Below are 26,258 nucleotides of genomic sequence, written 5' to 3' on the forward strand. Positions count from 1 at the left end.
CCAGAAAGCCAGCAGTGACAGTGTGCTGACCCAGATGTTTCCCCTATGGGGTGTATGTTTTGTTTATATGCAGTGGTCGTGTGCTTGCATGTTTTCTCCAGCCTGTTCCTTCTCCAGATCTCTCTTTTTAGCCTAGTTTTGGTAGTTCTGGTTAAATGACCTTTGATGCTTGCGTGTTAGGGAATGGCAGGGTGAGACCCTCAGTTAAAAAGTCCAGTTGAATAGGCTGATTTATCAGCATCATGTAATTTTTCACTCTCCAGAGCCCTAGTCCTCAAAGGAGCTGAGTGTCTTGGGCTAGGCAAGTTTCTTAGGATGCTCAGCGTGTTTCTGCTGAAGTCTCTTTGCCTCCAGAAGGGAGGTCAGAGACATCCCGTGCTGTGGTAGCGTTACCCTTTTCAGTGCTGAGCAAAGAGCTTGCTGGGCTTCTTGCTCATGCATCATGTAAGGAAAAACTTCGCTCATCCTGCAAACCATGTGATGATCTGCCTTATTATTTCTTTTGGGTAAGCTAGCTGGCACTGAATACACGAACCAGTGGAAGGAGTGGAAAAGTGCTGCTGACTTTGGCAGGAAGAAGCGTTGCCTGCAGCTGCTTTCTGCTCAGTCTCTTCCATGCTTGGTATGTCTGGACTTTAGGTCACAGGGAGAAAACATCAGGTTCAGCTGACACATACCCTAGTAATTTTGCAAAATAAGGTTATTTTCCCTGAGGAGTAATTGGAAATGAGGAATCAAACCATCTTTGGTATGAGGAGCTGACTTTCTCCTCTAGGGTTTAACTTCTTTTCTAATCAACGGCTATTAAGCCGAGTCCTCCTGGTCTGGTTGTTGGTCTGCCCTGTACTAACACCAGGCTATCATCTCATCTTGTCATAACACCTGGTTGAGTCCATTGAGTCCAGTGAATTAATTCCAATATATACCTTAACACGTAGCTTAATTGTTAGCGTGGCACCTCTAAGCTGGAGGATCTAGTGGGAATGCTGGACTTGGAGTTTTGTTTGTGCCTCTGGGCAGACTCGTGCAATGCTGCATTATTTTGGAGACGCGCTTACCTAGGCATATATAGTCATATGTGTGTGTGGGAACCAGGAGCCAGCTAGTTCTGGGTGAGGATTTATCTTATTCTGTGTTGACAAGTGAAATACTTGCAGACAGCTGGTTTAATCCTGACATATCATTGTTAACTGGATTTGAATGCAATCGTACAATGCCAACAGTGATTTTGCTGGTCTTTATCCCCTGTTTTAAATGGCTCTGTGGAGCACAGTATGTGGGGGCATAAGGGAAAATATTTGTGTGAGCCTATGGATGAAAAATCCTTCACCTTCTATGGGGTTTTGCCACACTGTGGTTACGTTTGTGTCATATCCTGCAGAAGAGGCTTTTCAGGTTGGAGATACATAAATTCTTGTTCTGTCTGTGTTTAAGAGCTCGTGTGTTGCTTACAGCAGCCATGCATGGATGGAGGGGCTGGTCTGAGCATCCTCCAGCAGGATTTGGTTGCAAATGTTTTGCTGCTGAATGTTCTTCAGCAGCTATAGTAGGATTAAAAGCACCAAGTTTGAGAGAGGTAGCAGGTTTTACTTGCAGGCTGCTTGGGAAATTTGGGTTCCTTGCTGAAGTATGATAGACATAGGACATGAATCTAGAGCTGATTTCCAGTATACGTCCAGATCTGTATGTGTATCTCTACAGAGAGATACAGTCACACCCCTAATGGGTAAAGCAGAATATTCTGGATATCTGGATGTTGGTATATATATACATGAGTTTTGCTGCAGGAATCTGTCCAGAGTATTTTAACAAAATATTGCAAGGAAAGCCTATGACTATTTGGCAATTAACAGGGGGGAAAAAAAACCCCAACAATCTGAACAACCTCCCCCCATACCCTCTTACTTCATAGGCGTCTGAGAGAAAAGTGTGTGTCGCCAGCCTTTTGTTTTGAAACTGGGGCGCGCCTGCACGCGGCGCCGGGAGTGCCGGGCGTGCTCTGCCATCTGGTGGACACACGCCGCAGGCGAATCCAGCTGTGCTCCGGCGCTGGGCGCCACCCCTGCGTGATAACGGGTATTTTGATCCTTCCTCCTGCCACATCTTTTCAAAGCTTATCTGGGCTGCTTGGTTTTACTGGTAAATAGGTTTTGGGTTTGAAAGCCGCATGGCTAGGAGCTCGTGAGGTCATTGCTTTGGCTTTCGTGAGCGGTAACCTCTTCATCTCTCCTTACTCATAGGAGTCTGTAGTTGGATTTGGGCACAAATTCACCTAAGCTGCCAAACAGTGACTTTGGAAGAATATAATCTTTTGAAGATAAGTATTCTCCATTCATAAGATCTGTTTTTTATTACGCGCCAGGGAGGATTGGTTGTCTGCTGCATTAGAGAGGCGCAGCTCAGATGCAATCTTCATCCTCCTCTCTGTTTTCACCTCGGCTGGTTTGTCAGAGGGAATCACGTAACCATCCTGGTGTCATGAAGACATCACGGGGAGGGCTGGGTCAGGGTGTTTTGCTTTTGCTCCCTTTGGCAAATGCTTGGAAAGGCTTTCAGGCTTGGATGCATCGGAGCCAAATGCCCTGGTCATACATACAGTCTCCAGACTGCAAGCCCTTGGCAAATTCTACTCAGAGAAAACAACCCAAGGGGTCACGTCCTACAAGATACCCCGCATCCTCCCTGTGAAGCTGCTGTAGCTCGTGAAGGATACAGAAGGCTGCATGCCATAAGGACATGCTGTGAATGCTGCTAGACACAAGCAGAGGGGTTTGGGACACATCCCAAGTGGTTTCTGGGCTGGCATCTTGCAGTTCTTGGCTTTCATTTAGCTGGACTTGTGCCTTCAGGACAGGCCTGCCCTCCTCCAAACGGTGTGGCTGTGCCTTCGCTGGCCAGCAGCTCCTCACCCTGTGTTTTAGGAGGTAGACATTATGTGGCATCTCTGAAAGGCATACTGGGCTTTGCTGGAGCTATGGGATAAACTTGGAAGACAGCATTGATATCATTTGGTTTGGCATCTTAATTGCCTCACAGCTCATCTTCAGCTTCCTTACTGATTTTTGACCCTTTTTGTCATGTGCTTGGAGTTACAATAAGCTACTTGTTTCTCTTCTGGCTACAGTTGTCATCCAGCTTCCTTGTTGGATGAGAAACAGGGGAGCAGCTCCTTCGGAGAAAGGCAGACTCTGTAAGTTGCTCATGTTCCTCTTAGCACAGCTCTGTTCCTGACTTTGTCCAAACAGGCTTAGAAGCACCAGGATTCCTGACTGTGCTGGGATTCCATCTGAATGCAGGCACCTAACAGGCGTCTCTGCCCACTGTCCCTGGGACCCCTCCTCACTGACGAGTATTTTCAATTCAGACCTTACAATTCAGTGCAGAGGTCATGTCAGTAAAGGTGGGACCTGTGCATGGCCTGGCCGCTTGGGGTTCCTGCCATAGGAGAGGTGTGGACATGCTGGAGCATGATTTGTTGCATCTCAGTGTAGAGGTCTAGAGAAGGTTGGGTGATTCCCATCTGAGGATACCCATGTCCTTTCCCTGTCAGTTCTGCAAGGAGCCCAGAGGGACCAGCTCACACATGGACTTGTTCAGATATGAAAGCTTCCTTAACAGAGATGAAGCCAGCCCAGGTGTCCGGGAGGGGAGAGTGGACTGTGGGCGAGCATCCCCTCTGCTGTCACTCTGCATGCAAGGGGAGGGCAGTGTCCAGCACGGGTGCAAGGGCTTGCTCCTAGACCCTACAGACCGCTGACCCTTCCAGGGTGGTAGTGGCAGGGGGACAGGTCTCTTTGGAGCTCGGGGACAGCTCTTGGGTGGAGTGGTCTTATTTGCTATCACCATACAGAGTTGCCATCCTCTCCACATCTTCTTTTACCTGCTCTTTCTGCACTACAGGGCCGGGCAGTTCTCATTTTAGCCAGCCTGTTAGCCAGCCCAGCCCCTTCCTCTTCCAGAGCCTTGGCCACAGCAACGTGGCCCTCTCTCAGTAGGCTGTTCCGCACTGGTAGAGTTCGGGTGGGCTCATCCCTCTGTCTGGCATCCCTCTCCCACTGGAAGTGATCTAGTCCATGTGCTGTGCCCCAGGTGCTGCGTGTCCCTCTTGCCGCTCACCAAGTCTAACCCTGACATCCTTTATGTGTCCACCAAATGCTTATGAACAAGTTGGGGTGGCTCCCTAGGAGCCCCAGACCGCGCGGATTTCTTCTCCCCACCCCTAGATCCCACTGGACTCCATCCAGAACATGTAGGCATGGGATTGCTTCTAGAGGAAGTTTCTAGTCTAACAAGCCAGCTTCTTATATCCCAAGGGTCTTTCCAATACTGTAACTGCTAAAACCACTGTGGAAAGTCCCTGTCAAAGAGCCAGGGTTTACTTGAGTATAGGTCACAACGTATTGGGAGTTGGAGCTCCACTGCTGAGTAAAAAGCTTTTGTTTTGCTGTGACTTCCAGTAAGATATGGTCTTTCTCTGGCCTGTTTTTTATTGCATTTAACCCAGCTGACAATGACCATCTCCATGGGCTGAGAGGGCAAACTGCCATGGTCACCTGTAACCCCTTCAGCGTCCCTCCCATGTCAGTGTTAAGGCCACCATTGACCAAGGAAGGCAGGTGAGATGGTTGCCATCTCCAGCGCACTGGAGAGGAGAGGCCCAGACCAAGGCTGGCTTATCTCCTACACAGGCCACCAGCTTGCAGGTTCTTACAAGGTCCAAGATTGGGCTTTGGCAGTAAAGCACAGTCGCTGTGAGCCCTGAACCTGTTTTTATCAGACACGCAGAAAAGGAAAGCTTTTCCAGTGTTTTCTTTCAGATTATGATGGTCTTCTGTATCATATGATAGACTTACTGCACAAGGGAACACCGGGGAAATGGCCAAGAACTTTGACATTTCCATTATTATTACTATTATTGTAACTACCACTATTATTATTATTATTATTATTATTATTATTATTATTATTATTATTATTATTATTATTATTATTATTATTATTATTATGGTTCAAAGCTGGTTTCTGATTGTAACAAATGAGATTGGACTCCCTCTTCTCAGGGCTGATTTGATTTTTCTGGCTGTCACCCAGGTCAAACAGACTTGGCAATGTTGGTTCACAGTTCATGGGGTGTCTTCCCAACCTGGTGGGCACAATGATGCCTGTTTTTTATTGCGGTTCCTGGAGCTGGTACTGGTCAGCTGGGCAGGACTGGGGCCAGGCTGCCCTGTTTGGAGAGCGGTGGACCTGTAATGAGCTCCTGCCAGGATGGGAGGCACTGGGGTGCTCTCGCACCCCGGTTGGGTCAGCTGGGTTCAGAGACACAGGTTTGGGGTGTGCAAGGAGGGTCGGTGGAAAGGGCAAGGGTGGCTTAAGTTACAGCTCTGAAGGTTGGTTTGGGGTTTGGTGGCCGAGGGGACAGGGCTGGTGGCCAAGGGAAGCCCTGCAGCACTAGAGGGCACTGCGGCCTCGCTGCGCGGCTCAGAAGCACTGTTCTGCACAGGGGAAACCAAGTTTTTTCCAAGCAGAAACCTCACTCTTCAGCAGAAACCTCACTTCTCAGTGGCGGTCTCGCACCCTGCTGCGTGAGGTCACACTGCTCTTCATCCCTCTGTGCCCAACTGGGGCTTGGGATGCATGTCCAGCATGGGAGACCCTGGGGCTTGTGGAGGGCGAAGGTGTTTCTCTGCACCCAGGACTGAATTTCTTAGCACTGTGCATCGTTGTGAGCCTCAAAGCAGATGGAGACCCTGAGCAGAGCGGAGTTGATACTGAACGTATCTGTGACACACACACACCCCCCATTGCCTTCTCTGAGCACCACAACCCTGAGGGGAGCCGGTGCCTAAGGGTTAGACATGCCCCACAGCCCAAGTCTCCCTCACTTGCATCCTGACCCATCCCTGAGTCCTCTTGGAAATCCCACTTTTGCAAATGTAATCCTCAACTCTGCGTATTTCCTATGCGATGCTCCGGCAGGGCTCAGTCCAGAGCAGTCGGTGCCACATGTCCTTGAGGGGTCCTCCCTTTCTCCAGAAGATACTGCCGCCCCATCAACTACTGGATGTTCCTCTGAACACTCACGTTTCCATTTATCCATGACGCCACCTCACTTTGAATGACATGTCAACCTCAGCAGGAGGGAGACTAAGACCGTGGTGGTGTCCACTGCTGGACCATCTCTGTTCCTGAGATCCCAGTTTGCCAAGTGCTGGTTTGTGCTACAGAAAAAGAAAAATAATGGAATTATGGCTGGTTTGCAGCTTTTCGTTGGATCAGGCTGATGGAGGGGGACACACAAAGGCAGAACTAGCCTGGGCTCACCAGTAGGAGGTGGCGGGGTTTGAATTCATGATCAGGGCCCGCAAGGAGACAAGGCAAGAGGATGGGAGAGCCAGATGGGCAATTCGGTTCCTGGGAGGATGGTGAGACAGGATCCTCTGTTTTGCTTTTAAGGAGTTCAGAAGTAGTTTTAGGCCTGAGCACTGCAGTTTTCTGTGGAATTAACTGATTTGGGCATGGGGACTTCTACTGGGGTATAAAATAACAACTCGACAGGCATTCGAGGCTCAAAAATGTCACCGCATTGAGCTCTGGCTAAAACACACCAGAGAATAACACAGGCTTTTCTCAGGCTTAGAGTTGACTTCCCTTTCAAAAAGGTTTGCTTTTGTGCAGCCATATAACATCCAAAGCAAGCCTGAGAGGTTTTGTTTTGGTTTTTCCTGGTCCTTTTTATAGACTAACACGCCCCCACCCCAAATCCTGCCCAAATTTTAACTTCTGAATAGTGTTACTTCTTTTTCTCCTTTGTTTTCCCGGAGGATTCATTAGAAATCTGAGAGGGCTTTTGCTGCACTCTCTTGAATTTGCTGAGCATTTTCCTGAAGCTGCCTGTGGAGTAATGATTAAGTAAAAAGAGCAGAGAAAAAAAATATATCCAGATTTCTAAAGATTCTGAATAAAAACTCAATGTCTCTTTGGTCAAGCAGCTATTTCTGCTGGCTTGGCTATTTCCATATCCTAATCCCCTTCCCTGCTCTCTGTGAAAGAGCTGAATTTTTAATAAAATAAAGGGAAGGAAGGAGTTTTCTCTCTAAAAAAAAAGTAGACATACTGCAGGACCAGAGAGGAGAGACATGCATACATCCCCATTGGCGGAGGGACCTACAGAGCCTAGAAACTTACCACTCGTTAAAAATCCTGCTAATAGGGGATGTCCTTGTCCCTTGTCTGACAAAATATGAGCCTAATGTTTCCTGTGGCATTTAAAAATTTCTTCTTAACCACAAGATGCTCCCCCTGCTTTCTGCTGCCTTTCCTCTGATGTTATGGAAATAGAAACCGATACAATAAATGAGACCAGAAGTTCTTAAAATGCAAATTTCCTGCCCGGAGGCAGCAGGTAAGTGAATCCCGTCCAGCTTGGGACGATGTATATATAACTATGGGTGTAAATACAGGTATTTAGTAGCAGGGTAAGTGTCTATTGCAATCCAAGGTTGTTTGGTCAAAGATTGTCCTTTAAGTGGGAAATTTATTGCTGCACATGATGCCTGGATGTCTCTTCCACGGGGACAAAAAGACTGTTTATGATGGGAATTAAGTGTTGTCCTCGCCTGTGATAGCACACTGAGCTCTATACCCCAGAGGTCCTTTCTAGCCCCATGTTCATATTGTCGTTCATTTTATGATTTCAAAAATACTTTTGGGGTTTGTTTGGGTTTTTTGACGGTACTCTGTGAACTTCCCTGCTGGCTGTAAAAATGGCAAGTGCTCAGCTGTATGCGTGCTGGCATGGTCAATGAAAAAAAAGTCTATGCCATCCCCAAAATGCCTTTGCTGGATGGTGGGGTTGAAGGATTTCATCAGGGGTAATAAAAATAGTGAGAGGAGTGTGGTCTCCATGCCTTTGGCCACACGATGCTGCCCCAGTGTCTTTCAGGGTTATTCTGCTCTGCCCTTCACCTGCTGGTACCGCTGTGGAGAAACTCCTCATTGTTGGCTTGCTTTCTTTTTAATTCTTCTCCTTTTTTTTTTTTTCTTTTTTTAATTCCTGTAATGTATGAGCAGAGAAACCACTGGAGGATCATAAAGCTTCATTTCTTCCTGCTTTTGTGACCCACTTGATTATTTCATTTCTCATTGTATATTCTTTTGAGGCGCCTTGTCCGAACGGAAGGAAAATATGTATGCTTATAGGAGCCGTTTGTTTCCCTTTGGCTGGGCAAAATAAGCAGGTATCACACAAGATACGGTTTGTTTCTGCTTGCTGGTCCTAGGGAGGGAGCCGCTATGAATTACTCCATCACGCACCTATGCACAACATCATTCCTTAAAGCTGGTGGGCTGTGTTTGCCTTTGTTTGGCCAGCCTTCTTACTGGGGCTATGAATAAATACAGCGTAAAAATGTGTGTTCCTCAAGTCTGGGTGGCTGTGTGTTTGCTAGATAACAATGAAAAAGTTTGGGGTTAGGAGTTGCGTGGTCATGGTTTGAAGAGACGCCCTGTCCTGTTGTTTCATGGTTGCTCTGCAATGATAATCTGGACCAAAGCCAGTTTTTAAGATTCAGCTATGAAGCACAAATTTGCATTTGTTGTAATTTAGAAGAAAAGAGGAGTCTAGGATGATCTCCATGTTTCCAGCCTGATAGTACCAGCAGGTCCCACCACTGCTGCTAGACCTGCTGGGCATGCCGTGGCTTGGTGGTGGTGGCCACTCTGCTCCAGCCATTGGGCCTGTGCTCGAGGAAAGCTTGATTTTCCAAAAGCAGAGGGCTAGGGTGGGCTGTTTTAAAGCTTTCTTCTCATTTGGGTTGTTCCTGTCCATGCTACTGTGTCCATGGAGCTTGTTCAACGCTGCAGCTTGGACTTCTGATGTAGACAGCGCTGGGAGACGTCAAGGATGGAGGAGCTTCAGGGTTGCCTGTGGTTGTACAACCAGCTCAACCTAAAGGCTATGGAGAATCTGGAGGCTAGGCAGGTGACCATGGATCGTGGATGGACTTGTAGATGCAACTGGCGTGCTAAAAAATCATCTTGCATGCAAATTTTGGTCTGGAAACCCAGTGATGGGGTTTGATACCTGGATTCTTGGGGTAAAGTTTCCACTTGTGCTTTCTTTTGCTTTCAGTGCAAATCAGCCGTGCATGTCTTACGGCTTCGGGAGCCGGCGCGGTCCCCATGCGCCCCACGGCATCACTGCCTGGTGCCAACAGTGTCCCAGCAAAACAGGTCACCACCCTGATAAGTAGAAAAGCAAGGAGTCAAACTCACACTAAAATGGCATTTCAGCCAGAAAGAGCAAAGGGGGTAAAAAAATACCCTGACCATTCGTCTGTGAGTAGCCACCTTGTCGTGCAATCACAATATCGTTTTTCTATTTCATTTTTTTTATGGTTGGCTTAACAATTAAAAGGCTACACTGCGCTTTGGTTTTTCCAGTCTGCTGCATCGTGTGACCCCGGTGACTCCAAGTTAAGCCTCATTATATAATGGTGGGGTGTTTTTTTGGAAAACCTCCATTTCATCCTTTCGGAGCAGAATTGCTGGTTTTGTTTTCTTTCATATCATCATCTTATTTCCCCCCCTCCGCCTACCCCTTCCCTGGCAGGCGCGCGCTGAAGGCGTCAGTCTGGGAGCAGGGTCCTTTTTTCCTTTCTTTTTTTCTTTTTTTTTTTTTTTCAAATCTGCGAAGAAAGGAGAAAAAAAAAAAGGTTTATTTTCGTTTGCTTGGGTTACAGCGCCTTTCCCTGCCGTCGGGGGGGAAGGACTACGTGATGTGCAGCAGGTATTTTGTGAATGGAGCACAACCCTGTGACTCCCCGTTGCTTGACCGAAGGGGGAGGCAGGGGAAGGAGAAAGAAATAAAAAAAATAAAAAACCACCACCCAGTGACTCCATCTGACTCGTTTTGGCTGGAAAACTTTTTCAGCGCTGTGGTTCTTAAGCCAGGAGGAAGCTTTCTTCTGGCCCAAGAACAATAAAGGGGTCAGCAGCCTGATCCTCCCTCCTACACCCTCTTCCTTCCATTGTGAGGGGTCTGTGCAAATATCCCGGGCTGCTTCTGCTGGGGCCTGAGGGACCTGAGCAGCACATGTGACATTAAAGAGAGACTCTGCGAACTCAGTAATGCTAAGCTGCAAAAAGAAGAAGGAAAAAAAAAAAGAACGAAAAAACAAAATGAAGTCTCCAAGGTGCTCTATTTCTGGTGTAGCACTGCCCTTGGAGAACATACCAATGAGTGTTTCTCATGGTGGGGGGAAATCTGTCCCCATGCTGTGCATATGTGCTTCTCCACGATGCCACGGCAGCATCTTCCCCAGCGTCTGCTCAACAAGTGGCCAAATCCCCACAGAGGATAGAGAACCCTCATGTCTCACCAGCCCTTGACCTCCTCGGTTTCTCTGGTTGCCCAAGATGGGGAATTTCTGCTGCTCTCACAGGTGCAAAGCCAGTGTGCTGGTGGCATGCTGTCTCCAGCAAGGATGGAGTTGAAGGAGGTGCGGCTGCTTGCCATCTTGTGCTTGCTCTAAAGATCAACCATCTGGCAGCACCCAGGTTTTCAAGACGGTGCCTTTAATGATGTGCCTGCTTCTCCCTGGATATGTATCACAGACCATGAAGGTCTGAGCCAGCAGTCCCTGGAGTAAGAGGTCTTTGGAGAAGTGCTATGGGGCCTGTGACCCCCGGCAGGGTGTCCACAAGTCCTGTCCATCATTCAGGCAGCCTGCATCTCTCTGTTGTGGGAGGTTGTACGTGGATCAGGGGGCTGCTGTGGTTTTTGTGATATTTCTTGTGAATCCAGAGCAGTCACCAGACTTGCAGAGAACGCTAGGTTCTCCCACCATGAATGGTGATACTCTTTCCAGGTGGCATTTTGTATCTGCCAGGCTAGATGCCACCTGCCTTCCCAAAGGAGAAGGTTGGACCTGTGGCCTTCTAGGAGAAGGCGAGTTCAATGCAGTAAGCCATACCAAAGACCTGATTCATTTGCCAGAGGGAGAGTGGATGATGCCCAATCAAATTGTAGGAACCCCCCTCTGTTTTTTTCTCTCTCTTTTTTTTTTTTTTTTTTTCTTTACACAATAACCAGCTAAAAGCATGTGTGACCTTCTTTCGCTGTGTTCCAGCTTGTTGGACCTTGGCACCAAGCAGTCGCATGAATCATGATGGTGATTTTGCCGTAAGGCAGTTCCTGTCGTTATTATCTCCTTGCTGTGTCGATAACACTTTGGTGGCGATGCTCAGGATTTCCTCACACTACAGAGCTTTCCTGAAGATCAGGTCTGCGAGTGGTGGAGGAAGTAGCCATTACGAGATAGCTCCTGGCTGCTGAGAGCTGGGTGGCCAACTTCAAATGTACGTGCGACCTGACATGATCCAAAGAGCATGGCAGCAGCTCCTCTTTCCCCTCATCCGCTTTGTCAGTGCGGCCGAGTGGGAGCTCCTCTGCTTCTGCCAATGCTCCGAGGGCTGAAGCAAGACCAAACCTGGTTATGGAAAACTGTCAGAGGGCAGGACCTCTGGCGATGGAGATGGTGGGGGTGTTGTCCCATGTCTTGCTCAAAATCCCGAGGGCGCAGTAGGAGCATCCATGGCCAGGGATAAATTGTGGGTCTCACACCCACCCCCTTGCAATGCCACAGCGCTGGGACTGCACACACTACGGGGTCCTTTGATTGAAGGGGAAATTATTTTTAGTTCAATTCATAAATGCTTAGACAAACAATTTTATTTAAACCTTTTTTTTCCCCCCATAAATGTCCTTGTTTGAAGGTAAAAGTTGTGAGTTCTTCCAGCCTTGGTGTTACGCTGCTTTTCTCCTGGTACTGGAGCAGCTTTCCGAGCTCTTGCGTACAGCATCTAGCTCCAGGATTTCAGTGATGCTTCGAAGCAATGTAGCTACACAGGTAACAAATGATAATTAGACGGGCTATGTTGACCTCGGTGGAGGTCAGGTGAAGAGTTCCAAGTTAAAACTGCTTGGCTGCTCTTCCTTGTGTAGAAGAAATAGCACCCAGCTACCCATGGCCAGTGAGGCCACAAAAATATACCATGAGTAGCTCCAAGGGCTGCAGGTGTACCTGAGGCTGGGAACCTGCTGGAGTAGAGGTGGAGCTCCTCAACTACTTGGCCATCCTGCCATTCCTGTCTGAAGTGGAAGCAGATGGCCTCGTTTGGCTTTGTACTTGCCATGTCTTTTCATGGTGTGCTTTGCATACAACACAGGACTTGAATTTATTCTGCCAGTCTTCAGCTTCAGAGAGTCGTTGGTTCAGGAAGGGCAAGGCTGCAGTGCAGCAGCTGGTGGCCGTGCCCTTCTTCTGGGAGGTGTAAGGTAGCTTTCCTGCCATGAGGTTGAATTAAAAGAGAAGGGGGTTTGGCAGTGCAGAAGTCTTTCTGCATGTGCTTGCAGTGAAAACTGATGATCTAGTGGTTGCCTAGAGTGGTTTTCGGTCTGGATGGAATTATCCAGGCATCTTTCACAGGTGCTTTTCCAAAGGTGCTTGATTATTTAGTGCCATTGCTATGTGCAGCACAGGCAGATCAGATGTTCGTGCCCTGGTGGGCAGGACTGACTGTTCAGGAGCAGATGAGAATGCAGCAGAGGATGGTTAGAAGTGAATTGGATGCAGACGGGTAAGGGATGGGAGTGGGGCTTGGTGCTTGGTGATGTTCCATTAGTCCACTATCAAGTTCTGGGCAAGCTGCTCCTCCTTGATGAAAGCAATCCTATTTCTGGAGAAATCAACAGCAAATCTTTGTCTTCTGTGTCCAGGTTTCCAATCTTCTGCTCAGCTCTTTTGTCCATATCTACCAAGTCTCGCCTGTGCTGCCTGTTGGGAGTGGTTGCCCCTCTGTGCCACGCAGGCTTTTGCTCTGCCAGATCTCCACACATGCCCACAGCCATCAAGGTTCTAGCATGGGTAGTTGCAATTGAAATCAAATAAAAACTCGTATGAAAGGGCCTGGAAGGCAAAAAACCCCAGTCATGCAGGTGACCTCCAGCCCTTTAGAAGCTGTGCGGTCCCTTGGAATATTCCCCATGGGGTGCTGCACTTTGCTGTGGGGGAGAGCATGGTGGTTTCATGGATTTCGTGTTGCCACACATCTCTTCTTCCCCTGCGTGTACATCAAAAAGCTTTTCAGGTCTTAAGACATGCAGAGAGCCCCCGTGCAAGGGCCAGGTTCAAGAAGGCTCCTGCCCTGGGAGATGAAGACTGTGGTAGCTCAGAGTTTCTGCTGGAGATTTAAGGAGTCTCTCTGGGTTAGGAGCTGCGTACAGTAGGAACAGTCATCAGCCTCATCTTACGTGCACCTTGTCTCACTGGTTAGGATTGTTTCCCCTGTGGAGACCATCAAGAATTTCCGTTATTTCCTTTCCTGAGGCTTTGTTTGGGTGGGGATTTCTGGAAGGTATTTCACAGGCAGGTATAATTAAAGAAAGGCACGCTTTGCCCGGAGGCTAGACAGGGTTTCTTTAAAGCCAAGCCTTTAGCGTGGCGGCAAAACAGACACCATTTGTTGCCTGGTCCAATGGAGGGGAGGTCAGGGAAAGGGGGGAGTTAATCAGCTGGGAATCATCCCAGTTAAACGCTGTGCACTGGGGTTAAGGCCCTTATCCAGCAAATCCTTGAAATATGTGCTTAATTTTAAGTCCCCCTGACTTCAATCTGTTTACTCTTGTGCTTAACTTTAAGCATGTGCCTAAGTGCTCGGCTGGCTGAGAGCCAAGACAAACAGTAGATGGGAGCAGGTTCGCATAAAGTAAATGATTTACTGGACTGAAGTCCCATGGGACAGTGGATGCTGTAGAAGGTCTGGGATGATGGGAGGAAAAAGTGCTGCACGTCCCATCTCCGTCAAGTTATTCAGCTTCGGGTACCACAGACCTGGGGCTGCGCTTACCTTACGGGGAGCATCCCAGTAGTGTAGTCTCTAAACGGGTACCTGAATTTCAGTGTCTCTGTTTTGCTCTTCTGAAGGCATCGGCCTCACCCGTAGCCTTGTGTGTACCACAGACACTACCTTGGTGAAAAAAAAAATTTTTTTTCCTCTTAATTGAGAGAGAGGGACATTTTAGTGGGGAAAATAGCCTTGATTTTATCATCAGAAGAGGAAGGGGAGCAGATTATATGACCTGACTAATAAATCTTCACAGGAATTTGTGGGGCTGCATTAACACTTACAACAAAAAGGACTCCTGTATTAGCACAGGCTTTTATAATGGCTTTATCTTCTTCTTTCCTGTTCCAAGCTAATTCCTGAAAGCCTTCTTTTAATCCCCCATTTGCTCATCCAGCCTGGACTTCTTAGAATGGCAAAGGGGTGGTTTTTTTCTTTATTTTTAATCTATGAATGACAGCACTTAAAGCTAATAACTATAGCTGTGGCACGCACGAAAATGAAAAGCACCATCAGAAAACAAGATCTGTGGTTTTTGAAAACACCACTGCCAGGGGTTAAGGGAAATCTGCAGCTGGAACAAATACAGCGCTCGTCTAACTTCCTCAATAACTGCTGGGGGAGTGGGCAGTTGCCAGATGAAGGAAGCGTGGTTAGCCATCGAGTCTTTGAATGCAGCTCCGTTTCCCCCTCTCATCCATGGAATTTATATTAACCTCCAGCTTTTCTTAGCTGGTGGGAATTACTATTTTTTTTTGTTTGTTCGCATGAGGAAGAGCCTAGCTTTTGTTTCTTAGGTTTGTCAGAGGACTGGAGGAGACAGTTCTGCTCCTTGCGCAGCGTTCTTGCTGGCAAAAGGCCATGGATGTTAAAGGAATAATTTTTGGCGGTGATAAGGAGAGAAAGGCCGAGGCTGCCAAGCACAGAGACACAGGCCTCTGATGACTTGGTTTTGGGAAGGGCAGGCTTGAGCCATACTGACTCGCCAGGTTTCTCTGATCCCAGCAGAGATGCAGGCAGGAGGAAGGACCTGCGTGCCTTTGGCATCTTGTACACAGGTGTAACTGTGTACAGCGGGCGGAGAGCAATATGCCAGTGAGGACGTCTTGCTTTTGGCAAGGTACTTGGCTACTTTATTTAAGGCTGTAGGCAGACGCACAGGAGAACTACCCAGGTGAGTCTGGAGTATAGCATGGGAGATGTCATTTTGCATCCCAGGGCTGCCATAGGGCCACTGCGTTGACTTCAAGCCACTGTTGAAGGCATAGCATCTGTGGGATGCTTATGGCTGCGGTGCTGGCAGTGGCAGGCAGGGGTCCTGGATAGAGAAGGGAGCCAGCTGAATGGACACAGGGAGCGTGCTGGTTGCCGAAATTCCCAGCCCTCTTTGGTAGTGAGCAGTTGGGCAGCCAATTCCGAGTTGCTCATCATGAAGTTCATCTGCAGTTTTCCCATCGTGCCCCTTCCTGCTTGTTGGCCATACCATTCTTGGTGACTGCTATCCCAGACCTTTCCCAGTTTCTGGAGCTGAGCCCATCGTGCGGGCACAATCATGCCAGCAAGAAGTGCACCAAGGAAAGCAGAAAGGAGCTAAAAAAGCCCTAGTGAATAGGGGCAACGTGATGCAAGACATCCCAGTGAGCAAGGTCTTTGGTGCTGGTCACCTGCCACATGAAAATATCCAGGAGCTGGGTTGGTTTGTTGAGTCTTGGTGCTGATTCTTACAGAATTGTAGAATCGTTTAGGTTGGAAAAGTCCTTTAAGATCATCGAGTCCAACTATTAACCCAGCATCACCAAAACACGTCCCTAAGCACTTCATCTTTTAAATCCCACCAGGGCTGGTGACTCTACGACCTCCCTGGGCAGCCTGTTCCAGGGCTTGACAACCCTTTCAGTGAAGAATTTTTTCCTAATATTCAATCTAAATCTGATCTTTTTCCCCACTTGGTTCTGTTAAAACACCTGGAGGTGTGTCCTCTTGGCCAGCTTGAAATGATTTTGGAGTTGTCATGGTTGAAGTTCCACCTTTGCAAGACACAGGGAGTGGATATGGCTGTCCTTTGGATAAAAAACCAGTTTTTCAGGATTAATTTTGGTGGCAATGCCAGATCCATTTCCAAATGTCAGATTTGGAGACTGCTGTAAAGCAGCTACAAACATGCTTTTCTTACTCCTCCTCTTTTTACTGTTCAAAGTAGTGCATGGCTCCCAGAGGTCTGCAAAGCACCAGTGAAAAACCACCAGCGTAATTAATATATGATGTGATATGATTGATACTCTGTGGCAAGTGCATAATGTTTTCTGTGCTTGTCCCTGTGTTAAAACCCGTTACAGCAGGAGGAATCTTAGTCCTCGATGCATAAAAAGAAAATCCTGGGAGGGAGCAGATGGACACTCAAGAAGCAGTTTCTTCTACCCAGGTACAAACTGCCAGCAACCTGGCAAGGAGAAAGTCAAGCCCTTGTGTTGCACAGCCCACACTCTTGCAAAGGAGTGGGACTTTTCAAAGGGAAGAATGAGGCTTTTATAAGATTAAATTGGCATTTACACATTGGGGTATTTTCCGAGCTGGGGTGGCTGCAACATGGGATCCTCACTTGCTCTGTCTGGGCTGAACTAGACTAAGCAGAGACTTCAGAAAGGAGAAAAAACATTTCTTTGTGGGTTAGTCCTGGGGAAAGTGCATTGGCTGTGTCTTCAGCCAGCTGCAAACGGAAATATCTGTTGTGTGAAAATGTTTCCAGCAAAATACAAGGGTCTTGGAGAAGGAAAGGAGGGTGATATTCTGCACAGCTTGCTTCAGCCATGAGGTCTACAAAGAAAGGACCACTGGTGGACCAAGAAGGGCTGCCGCCACCACCACCCCTATTAAAGTTGATGGCAAAATTCCCTTTTGCTTTGGTGGAGCAGTGCACGGATCATAGTGATACGGATCATGGCAAAAAATGCTCATTGACTTATTAACAATTGCCTGTGATCTTAGGGTGTTGCAAAACTTCATGCACTTGGAAGGCCTCCAATGGGAAGTGCCAAGGGCTGAGCAGCGAGAAAGTTCTCGCAGAGCCTCTGGATCTACCCATATTGAAAGAAAAGAGGAGCCACCTCTTGTTTGTAAGGTTATGAAGTTATCACTCTGCAAATAAGGGGTTTCATCACTGTTGGACTGTCCCAGCTCCTGGGAGTTTGCATGAGCTGGAGCTTCTGTAGGCTAAAACCCCGGTCCACCCAAGAGGAGAAGATTTGTGGGGGCCTGGTTCTGGGGGATTGCACAAATGCACATGGAAAATACGCCATCTTTTGTTAATAATAAGGGTGACATGAAAATATATTTGGGTACAGCCCTTACCTCCTGCTGAGAGTGATGCTGAGTTTGAGGTGAGCATACCCAGCCAGGGCAGGCTGTACCAGTGCTGGGGATTGCACAGGCCTTCAACAGACCCTCCAGCTAAGGGGGCGACCTGGGCTCTGGTCCCAGATTCCCCGTTGTCCTGTGGGCTGTGTTTGTAGATTGCCTTATAAATTCATTGCGGAGTCCCTATTCTGCCTGCAGGTCTCCTCCTCGTGACGCTGTCCGCCACAACGGCATGACGGGGAGGTGCTGAGGTCCTGCCATCTCACCTGCCTGCTTCATCTCAGCTGGAGAGGCATGGTCAAACGGCACATCGAGGCGCATAAGTGGGGAATGCTAGGCTTTGAAGGTGACAAGAGACAGGGAAAACCAGACTGGGGAACATGAAAAATATAGAGGAAAATTATACTTTAAAGAAACGCGAGGTCCCAGAGGGACTGAAATAGCTCGAGTTACAAATACTCCCATAGCAACCTCATAACACTCTACATCCCAACTAAAGCAGTTCCTCCCTCACCCCCAAACTGGCAAAAGCCACAGAAAATGTAGGACAAGCTTTTCAGAGCAGCACAGCCCTTTCTCAGAATGATCTTGGGCTACCTGGGCAGACCGCAAACCAAATGCCAGGTGTGGTGCCTTGTGGTCGTGAGTGATGTGGGCGGTATTTATTCCCAATATTAGCTGAAAAAGGCTCCCTTTTCCTGGGGAAAGCAAACTCAGGTCACCAGTGTTGTTTATTTTAATGGTTCTTGGAATATTCTACATTTAAGGACTCCAAGCAATGGCATGGTTATATCTGTATTTACTGGATAAATGTATTTTTCTGTTGATGGGATGCTTTACTGCTGACAGTAGGGTTTGTTTTTAAGCCTGACCGGGGTAGAGGAAATACATACAAATAAACAATAAACCTAAACAACACTAAAATAACATCAGTTAAAACAATTAGAGTTACTTCCACTCACAAAGTATTGTTCCCATTTTTGCTATAACATGGGAAAAAAACTCCGTTTCCTAAGTCAGCTTGTAACTGATTTTGGATTTGCGGATTCTTGTAACAAAAGGGGATTTCTTTTGTCTGTTATTTATATTCTTCCTATGGCACCACATGTCCGTGTCGGTGTGTCTGGAGCACCCTGTTTCAGTGCAGCAGCGTTTCCAGCCTGTCTCCATCTCGGTGGCTTAGCCAGGGCTTGGTGGCACCGGCTGAGGTTTTCTTCCTGCTGTCCTGGTTGCACAGATGTGCACGTGTGTGTTTGCAGAGGCAGCTCTTCCTAGGAGACTTTGTCCTGGATTTTAAAGTTTTATTATCTCTGAATTATGTATAATTCAGGAGCTTAGGGGCCAAGAGTTAAAAATAGACCCTGGAAAACTCGCTGTCAGTAATCAGCAGAAGGCATTGAGGAAGGTTCACTTGGTACATTTCACATGGGATGCTTTGCCTGATTATTCTAACGCCTTAATTGCATTTGCATCCTGCGCCCCTCATGGGGAGTTTTACGCTGGGTTGTTCCACCATTCTGTGTGTCTTTTGTTCCATCCCAGAGCCGGCTGCAGAGGGGTGAAGTGGGACAGCTTAGCTGCTGTGAAGTATTTAATGCCATTTTAAATGCTGTCTTCCCTCTAGCAGGTGTCTGCTTTCTGTAAGCGTCTAAATGGTAGTTCTTTGGGTCACGAGAGGGGTCGTGTAGACCAGCAGTGATGCGCAGCAAGTGGCAGTCCTGGAGGTTGCATCCCTGGGGCAACGTGGGAAGGCAGAGCCCTGTAAGGAATAGTGCAAGTGTTTTTAGTGGTAAATAAAGAGTGGTGTGTAGCTGTGACAGTCCTGATCACCGTCACGGCCATCACTCCTCTCTGTTCCCACCCTTTTTTCTGGAGAAAGTCACCTCCAAGGTGCTCATCACCGAGGCATGCGTGCTGCAGCTGCGCATTCCGTCTTTGCTGGTGATGTGTGATTCATGGTGTGCTCCCCAAAGATGCAGTTCATCAGGAAGTCCTCCAAACTGGGACATGTCCCAGGAAACAACTTCCTATGCCTCCTCTTTGAGGCATGTCGCGCTGTGCCATGATTCATTGGGGAAGCACGTGCTACTGTCAAGGTCCCATAGAGCATCCATCCTCTGCCATGGGACTTGCCACATCAGTGGTGGCAAAGCTGGAGGAGTTTTGCTCCATTTCCAGCTTCTGGGTGGCTGGAAACTAAATCTGCTTTGCCAGCCCTATAGTTTAATTTACCGCTGGCTCCAGTGACTGAGGTTGAAGAAGGCATCCTTGGAGGTTGCCAGGACCCATGGGTGCTGTGATGGGAGGGTGCTTGTGGGTGAGGAGTGATGGGAGAGCTGCAACCGCGAAGTGCTGTAAGGATTTACCTGCCTTTTACCTTGGGTGATGAGTATTTTGTAAAACTGTTGCACTTTCTATTCCATTGATGTTAAGCACCAACTAATTCCTTATTCAGAAGCAACTATTATTATAAGGACCTTCCAGGAAAAATGAATAGCTTGCAATTTGAAGGAACAGATTTATCACTTAAATTTTAACAGAGAGGAAATAATTTCCAGGCGGCTTCCTGACATTGTTTGGTATTCTTCCATGGCTTCCAAAGCAGGTCAAGGGTTTGGTTAATGCCTCAGCCTTCTCCTTTCAAGAGGTAAAAAATTCCCCTTGTGTAAGAGAAGAGAGTGGGTTGCAGACCAGTGCTGTGGGAGTTTCTGGAAGCGAAAGAGGCAACAGCAAGTGGCCTCGAAGGAGATGGCTCTGCTGGAAGTGCCCACCGGACTTAACGTGTGTTGATAGATGGTGGGTAGAGGAGGTGGGGATGATGCTAGTGGAAAGGTAGCGGTGCTTTTGCCATGTTTTTCATGTGCAATTATATGGCTGGGTTGGTTGTACTGAGTATGGACCCCTTCGGCACCACAGGTGTGGGACCAGCACAGTAGAAGTTGAATATATCTGCAGCTCTGTGCTGTCCCAGACTTGCCTGCCAGAGATAATCCATTCTATAGGCAGATGAAAGCCTTATCATGGGGTGTCGCAGGTCACTGGGTTGGTTTCTGCAGATAATTTCTGGAACCACAGTATATTTATTTTTTTATGCTCCCTCCAACCTCGATATTTCTGTTGTTGCCTTTGTGCATGCAGATGGGTCATCTTCAAGGCCGCCATGAGCCCAACCCCACCTCACCCTTCCCACCTCCCCATAAAAGAAATCCCACCCTGACCTTTGTGTGCAATAAAACCCAGTGAAACTCCTGGCACCTACTGCAGGGCTAATAACCTGTTTGTTCAGTTCAGGCCTTCTGCAACCATTTGTTTAAGATAAGCAAGGGCGGAGATGTTTCTTGAGGGCACAGAAGGCTGTTGAGATGAAGCTCATGCGGACTGATCCTGTGATATGGATCATTTCTTTTCCTTCTTACATCACCCCAACACTGTTTTTTTTCCATAAGTCCAGTTGCTTTTCTCAACCTTTTGTTCACTCACAGGGTTTCAGTGTTGCTGTGTCCTATTCAGGCATCTTCACCTGCTTGACTGTCATGGGCCGGGCGTGTTTCTGCTGCTTGGGAACATCTATGGAAAAGGCTGAATGAATGGGTATGAGTGAAGGTGGGGTGAGGTTTCACATCAGAAAGTCAGGCTGCATTACACATGAAGACCATGGGGGTGAAGCAATGAGCCCCATTAGCTCCCATATGAACTCTCATAGCCGCTAGAGTCTTTGTGGAAGACCCATGAATTTGGCCACCCCAGACAACACTTGCACTTGAGAAGTGCTGAGGTAGAGGAGAAGGAGGGAGGGTGCAGGTTGGTCCCAACTAGGACCATCCCTTTTGTAAAGCAGTTGCTGTCAGATGCCCAAGGAGTCCCTGGGATTTGCTGCCTAAGGGTGGTCACAGAAGGACCACCAGCAGCAAAAACCTCTGCCTTGTTTCTGCTCATCTCCTGGTGATTTGCCGTGGATTTACCATCCCCAGTAAAAGGCAAAGCTGGTGCTGTCCTCCAACTTCTTCAGCTGCTGCTGCTGCAGAGGAGGCATGAGAAAAATGATAGCAAAGCTTTGGCTTCTAGCAGGGTAGCTCAAAAACCAACACTTCCCTCCTCTGGTCCTGCCCCTCTTCTTCATGTCCCTCCCCGCCAGAACCCTGCAGTTTACTGGACTGAGATGCGGGGTGGGATGGCTCAGAAGAGGGACATTGCTGGGGGGGGACAGGTATCAGCTGGGGGGAGAGGTGGAGGCTCTTGCATTGCTGCAGATTGCCAACAAGATCTTGAAAGCTTTTTCTTTGTTCTTTCATTAAACTTTGATGTAAATGGGTCTGGGGCAGTGGAGAGGCAGCTGCCAGCTTTCTGGATTCCCATGGGCAGGAGGATGGGGTTGAAGGCTGGGCAGATAACTTCGTTAGAAGAGGAGTGCACGTGGGCATCAGACCTGCTCCCCTCCTCTGTCTGTTTGCAGCATCTTCAGTAGATGACAGATTTCCCTTGGCGTATGCTGGCTGTCCATATGACAGTCACCTAAGCTTGCCAGACATCACCTTCCCTTCTCCAAGAGCTGCTTTCCCTGAAACATCTAAAAATGAATACGCACATCACAGCATAGCTGCTCTCTAGGGGACTGGCCTGGAGAGCAGACCGGTCCTGAGTGCCCCTTCTTTGCCAGAGCTGTTGGCCTTTCTTGTTAGAGTGTGCATGTTTATAATTTAAACTTGACTTACACATACATGTGTGTGTTAGAAGTCCCATGGGCATCTCAGGTTCTGCTCCAAGCTTCCCACCATGTAAACTGCAGAGTATTTAGCTCCAGAATTGAAAATGACCTCTATTAGTGATTCTTCGTGAGACCATGGGCTCCTTCTTCTTTGCTTTTCCCACACCCCTTACTTCCAGATCCAGCAGCACTGAAATGCTGGTTTGTTACATTCTCCTCCAGCCACCTGCAAATAGATTTTAAAATAAAACCGATGTGCGAGAGTGGTCAAATGTGATTTTGCTGTCCACTGAGAAGTTCCAAACTTGCCTATGAAAACCATGAGCACCTGGGTTTGATGGTGTCTTCTGGCTCTAGCAGGAGCAAAAAACATCCCTCTTGTATAGGTCTTCTTTGTAGACCCATTGTGGAGCAGAGGGTGGTCTTCAGCCTTGCAAAACATTTCCCTTTGGTTCTGCTCAGGAGTTTCAGATTCCTATAGAGTGTGTCCGCTGAAAGATGGAAGAGCTGCATTTCAGATCCAGGTTGTCCTCAGCAAGCCAGCTCTACTGAAGGCACTTCCACTACTGTCCTGCATGACCCATGGTGGGGAGCAGCCTTCAGACAAGCCCAAGAGAGCCACATCATCAAGGCACTCACCGTGCCCTTGGGACTCTGGTCCATCCCCACCCACCCAGCACCCTCAGTCATCTTGCAGCCACTCCACCCTTCTTGAGAGTTGCTGATACTTCCTTTTACATCAGCCTGCTGCACAAAAGAAGTCGACTTTTCTCCCTTCCAAATTTAGCTCTGTTTAGGCACCAAAATAGACCGGAGTAGGGATCAGTGACTGTTTTTTTCCAAAACATTGTCTCATGACTAGGACTAGGGAAAGCAACTGCTCAGCTGGAGAAGTGAGATGCTTGATTTTCCTAACGGGAGCATGAAGTTCTCCTTTGTTCAGACATGGGCAATGTCCAGGAGTACTCCTTGGATTAGGAGCCTTATTGCCGTGTCATTAATCCATGTCTCACCCCTGTGCTGTCTGCTGGTGATGGGCAGAGGTCTGTGGAAGCACAGAGATGCTCTGCAAGGAGGACCTGCAGCAATGCACCACCGTACATACGGTTTCTAGTTGGAAAGACCAGAAAGGCAGCTCCTGAGACTTTAACGAAGGCTTCGCATTGAGGAAGTCGGTGCTTTAGGTCCTTCTGTTCTGACAGATAGTTTCATTTTTCCAGGGTAGTTGTATTTGCATGTGTGTCTGCAAAGCAGCTTAAATACTTAAAAATACCCCAAGCTTTAGCCTGTTGTGGTAGCGCAGCATTTGGAAATGGCCTTACTGAGTATTGTGCTATTTTTAGCCTGATTTCCTAAAGTAGCATGGCTGATGTGATTGGGACGTGTGTGTCTGCTCCCTTCCTTCCTTTTATCACTCGGTTCGGTACTCATTGGCCAATTTCAAGCAAATTTTCCGAGGAACAGAGATCTTGGAGATATTAAACTCCTCCTATGCATTCCATGAAGAGAAGTGATTTGGAACATAAGCAATGAGGAAGATTCAAACCACAGCCCTCAGCAGTGAAGGTTCAGTATGATTCTAAGCTATTAGACTTTAAAGATGCCACACAGAACTAACCATGAGGTGTTTGGCTGCAGGAGCCCAGGTTAGACCTGGTGATAACTTAACCACAGCCCCAGGAGAGCAAGTTGCCACCTTTCCCTACTCCCAGACTACCTCTTATTAGTCAAAGATGTGCTCTGTGTGAGTTGTGAGGTGAGATCTACAGAGCATGAGGAGAGCTTTTTCTGATGCTGGATGTGGAGGCCCACAGAACAGTAGGACAACACTCATCACTGAGCAGATCCTGGCAGGATGAGCAGATGTGCAAGAAGGCTAAGGTGGCTTCACCTAACGATGGCCCCTGTACTATCGCTCTACGGGCTCATGTAGGATGCTGCGGCTGGTGTGGTACCTCTGGGTGTTAGGGGTGTTTCAGTGGGAGAGGAGGATCATTTTTGGTCACCGAGAGTGGGTACTACTCTTGAGCGTGCTTTCTAATGCCTGTGCTACACCGTATGATCATGGCATATCCAGTTTTTCTCTGGAAGAGTTAAAAGTCAAGAAGAAAGTTAAAAGGGAAACTACCTTCTCAGGAAGCACACTTCAAGACCGCAGCCAAAACAAAGGTCAAACGGGGACATGCAAGCCAGCAGCAGGACTTCCCCAAGGGCTTGATGAGTTCAGTGCTTGAAGTCTCCAAGAGCAAAGGTCTCCCAAGTGGAGGGCTCCAGCTGCCATGGGAGCTGCAGAGCTGCTGCAGTGGCAGTTAGTCCGGGCTCTTTGCAGATGGCCAGGGTGGATGGTCACAATAAACCGTGTTGGTCTTGGGCTTGGGGATGGTTTCTCCAGTCTGCAAACTTAAATTCATTAGCATACCCAGCAACCCTTCTCCTCCATTACCTCTTCCGCCAGAGGAACTAAAAATATTATCTCAGTAACTGCTACTAAAATTAACTGTCATTTTTAAGGCTTTTTAACAGAGAGAGAGACTGTTCTTTTTTTTTTTAAGTTGGTGTGTTATGTTGTCATGCCAATGTGGCAAAGCTGCTGCTTGGTGAGACGCATTCCCACCCAGCCCTTGCCCTGGCCCAGGCTGCTCCCTCGTGGCTCCTCGTGCGTGGTGATTCACCAGCAGTGGCTGGAGCTCTGAGGCTAAGATAGATTGCAATGGAAATAAAAGGAGCGACTTTTACAGGGCTTTTATTGCCAGCCAGGGAAGTACAATACTGCGTAAATAAAATTCATTATGGTTATGACAGCTCTGTGGTCCCTGGAAAATAAATAATACTTTGCACTTCATAGTACCTTTCATCCAGGAACCTCAGAGCACTTTGCTGACGTTAACAAAGCCTCACGATTCCCACAGCAGGATGGTAAATACAGCATCCCTCTTATCAGATAGAGATACAAGTGAGAGAGTTGGCACCTCCAGTGGAGACAGGACAAGATAGCAGCTTGACTTACATGGAGATTTTCCACTGGCTTGGCTTGGGCAAATCACTGAGCATCCTTGTCGTCCCAGTGGTTCCCAGTAAGGTGTATGCCACCCATCCCTTCCGCAGGGGCTGACTGGCTCGCGGTGGGCAGGATCAGCGAGGTGCCCATGATGTGGTTGTTGACTTGCCAATGGCATGGGGGCACAGCCCCAGCAGACCTGCCAGCTGTGGCTTGTGGTGGCTTACTCCAGTATCCTCAAAATGGTGCTGAGCATCATCCCTTTACAGACATTTTTACGGCTAGGTTTTAGATAAATATATAAGTACAAGGGAAACAACCCAGTGAAAGTGGCTGGTTTAGGTGCACCAGTATCAGCAGTGTCATGTGTGAAGTGGGTGAATTCCCCGTACGTGGTACACATTGGGATCTATCCACACGTGGTCCAGTTATCTGCCCCGTGTGGTTTCTCCCATACAGAAATTGCAGATAACTTCATTCCCTGCTCATTGCAATGGCCCTGAGGGGGTACAAGAAGTCTGTGGATTTCCAGACCTGCATCGATAGGGTCTGAGATATTGTAAGGATGTTTGGATAGGAACTGTTTCTTTTATCATGCTCACGTTGGGTGTACGGCTCTGTCTCACTGTGACCCCTTCCGTACTGATGCCCCCTGTATCTTGAAGCTGATCGCTGCTTTTCTCTCTGTTTTACAGGGTTACCATCCATTGCCTCATGAAGCTGAAATCGCACACACCAAAAAGCTGTTCAGAAGGAGGAGAAACGACCGGAGGTAGGTGAAATCTCTTTAATGTTTTTGTTAAAAAATTATTATTATTTTCTCTCCTATCATTGCACATTTTCCCGCAGTGTGTTAGGGAGTGTCTTTGGACAATACTGCTGTTTAGCAGCTGCCACCGTTGGGTTAATGCATAAACTTTTATTTGAGCTCTAACGTCCTGAAAATGCAGAGTGTGTCCATCCCCCTGGTTTGCCTTCTAAATGCAGAATATGTCCTGTATGGCTCCAGGAGTATCTTAAGGACCTCCTCTAGCCCTTACGCTTATTCCAGCATAGCCAGATCCCCCGACTTGTATTAGAAGAGGCAGCTGGCAACATATTATCTGCAAAAGCTTTGAATCCTTGTAACATGCTTCCTCTCTTTCTGTTGGAAGGCAAAATCTGCTGACTTTCAGGGTCACCTGCAATTGTACGGGTTGAGAGGGGTTTGCAGCGAGCCTGGGATGCCTGTCTGCATGAAGGAGGGGATGTGTGAAACAGGCAGCCGCGCTCCTGTGTCATTGGTGATTTCAA

General features: G+C 47.9%; 1 protein-coding gene across 3 annotated transcripts in view; it reads left to right on the plus strand.

Annotated features, from left to right (window-relative positions):
* The window catches only part of CTIF (cap binding complex dependent translation initiation factor), a 141,422-nt gene that overhangs the window by 51,792 nt on the left and 63,372 nt on the right, over positions 1–26,258 (plus strand). For all 3 annotated transcript variants that reach the window (XM_037374327.1, XM_037374328.1, XM_037374330.1), the window contains one exon: positions 25,661–25,737. In XM_037374327.1, the coding sequence (XP_037230224.1) occupies positions 25,661–25,737 (77 nt within the window). The remainder of the gene's footprint in view (positions 1–25,660; positions 25,738–26,258) is intronic.

Source organism: Falco rusticolus, chromosome Z, assembly GCF_015220075.1.
Source record: "Falco rusticolus isolate bFalRus1 chromosome Z, bFalRus1.pri, whole genome shotgun sequence".
Lineage (NCBI taxonomy): Eukaryota > Metazoa > Chordata > Aves > Falconiformes > Falconidae > Falco > Falco rusticolus.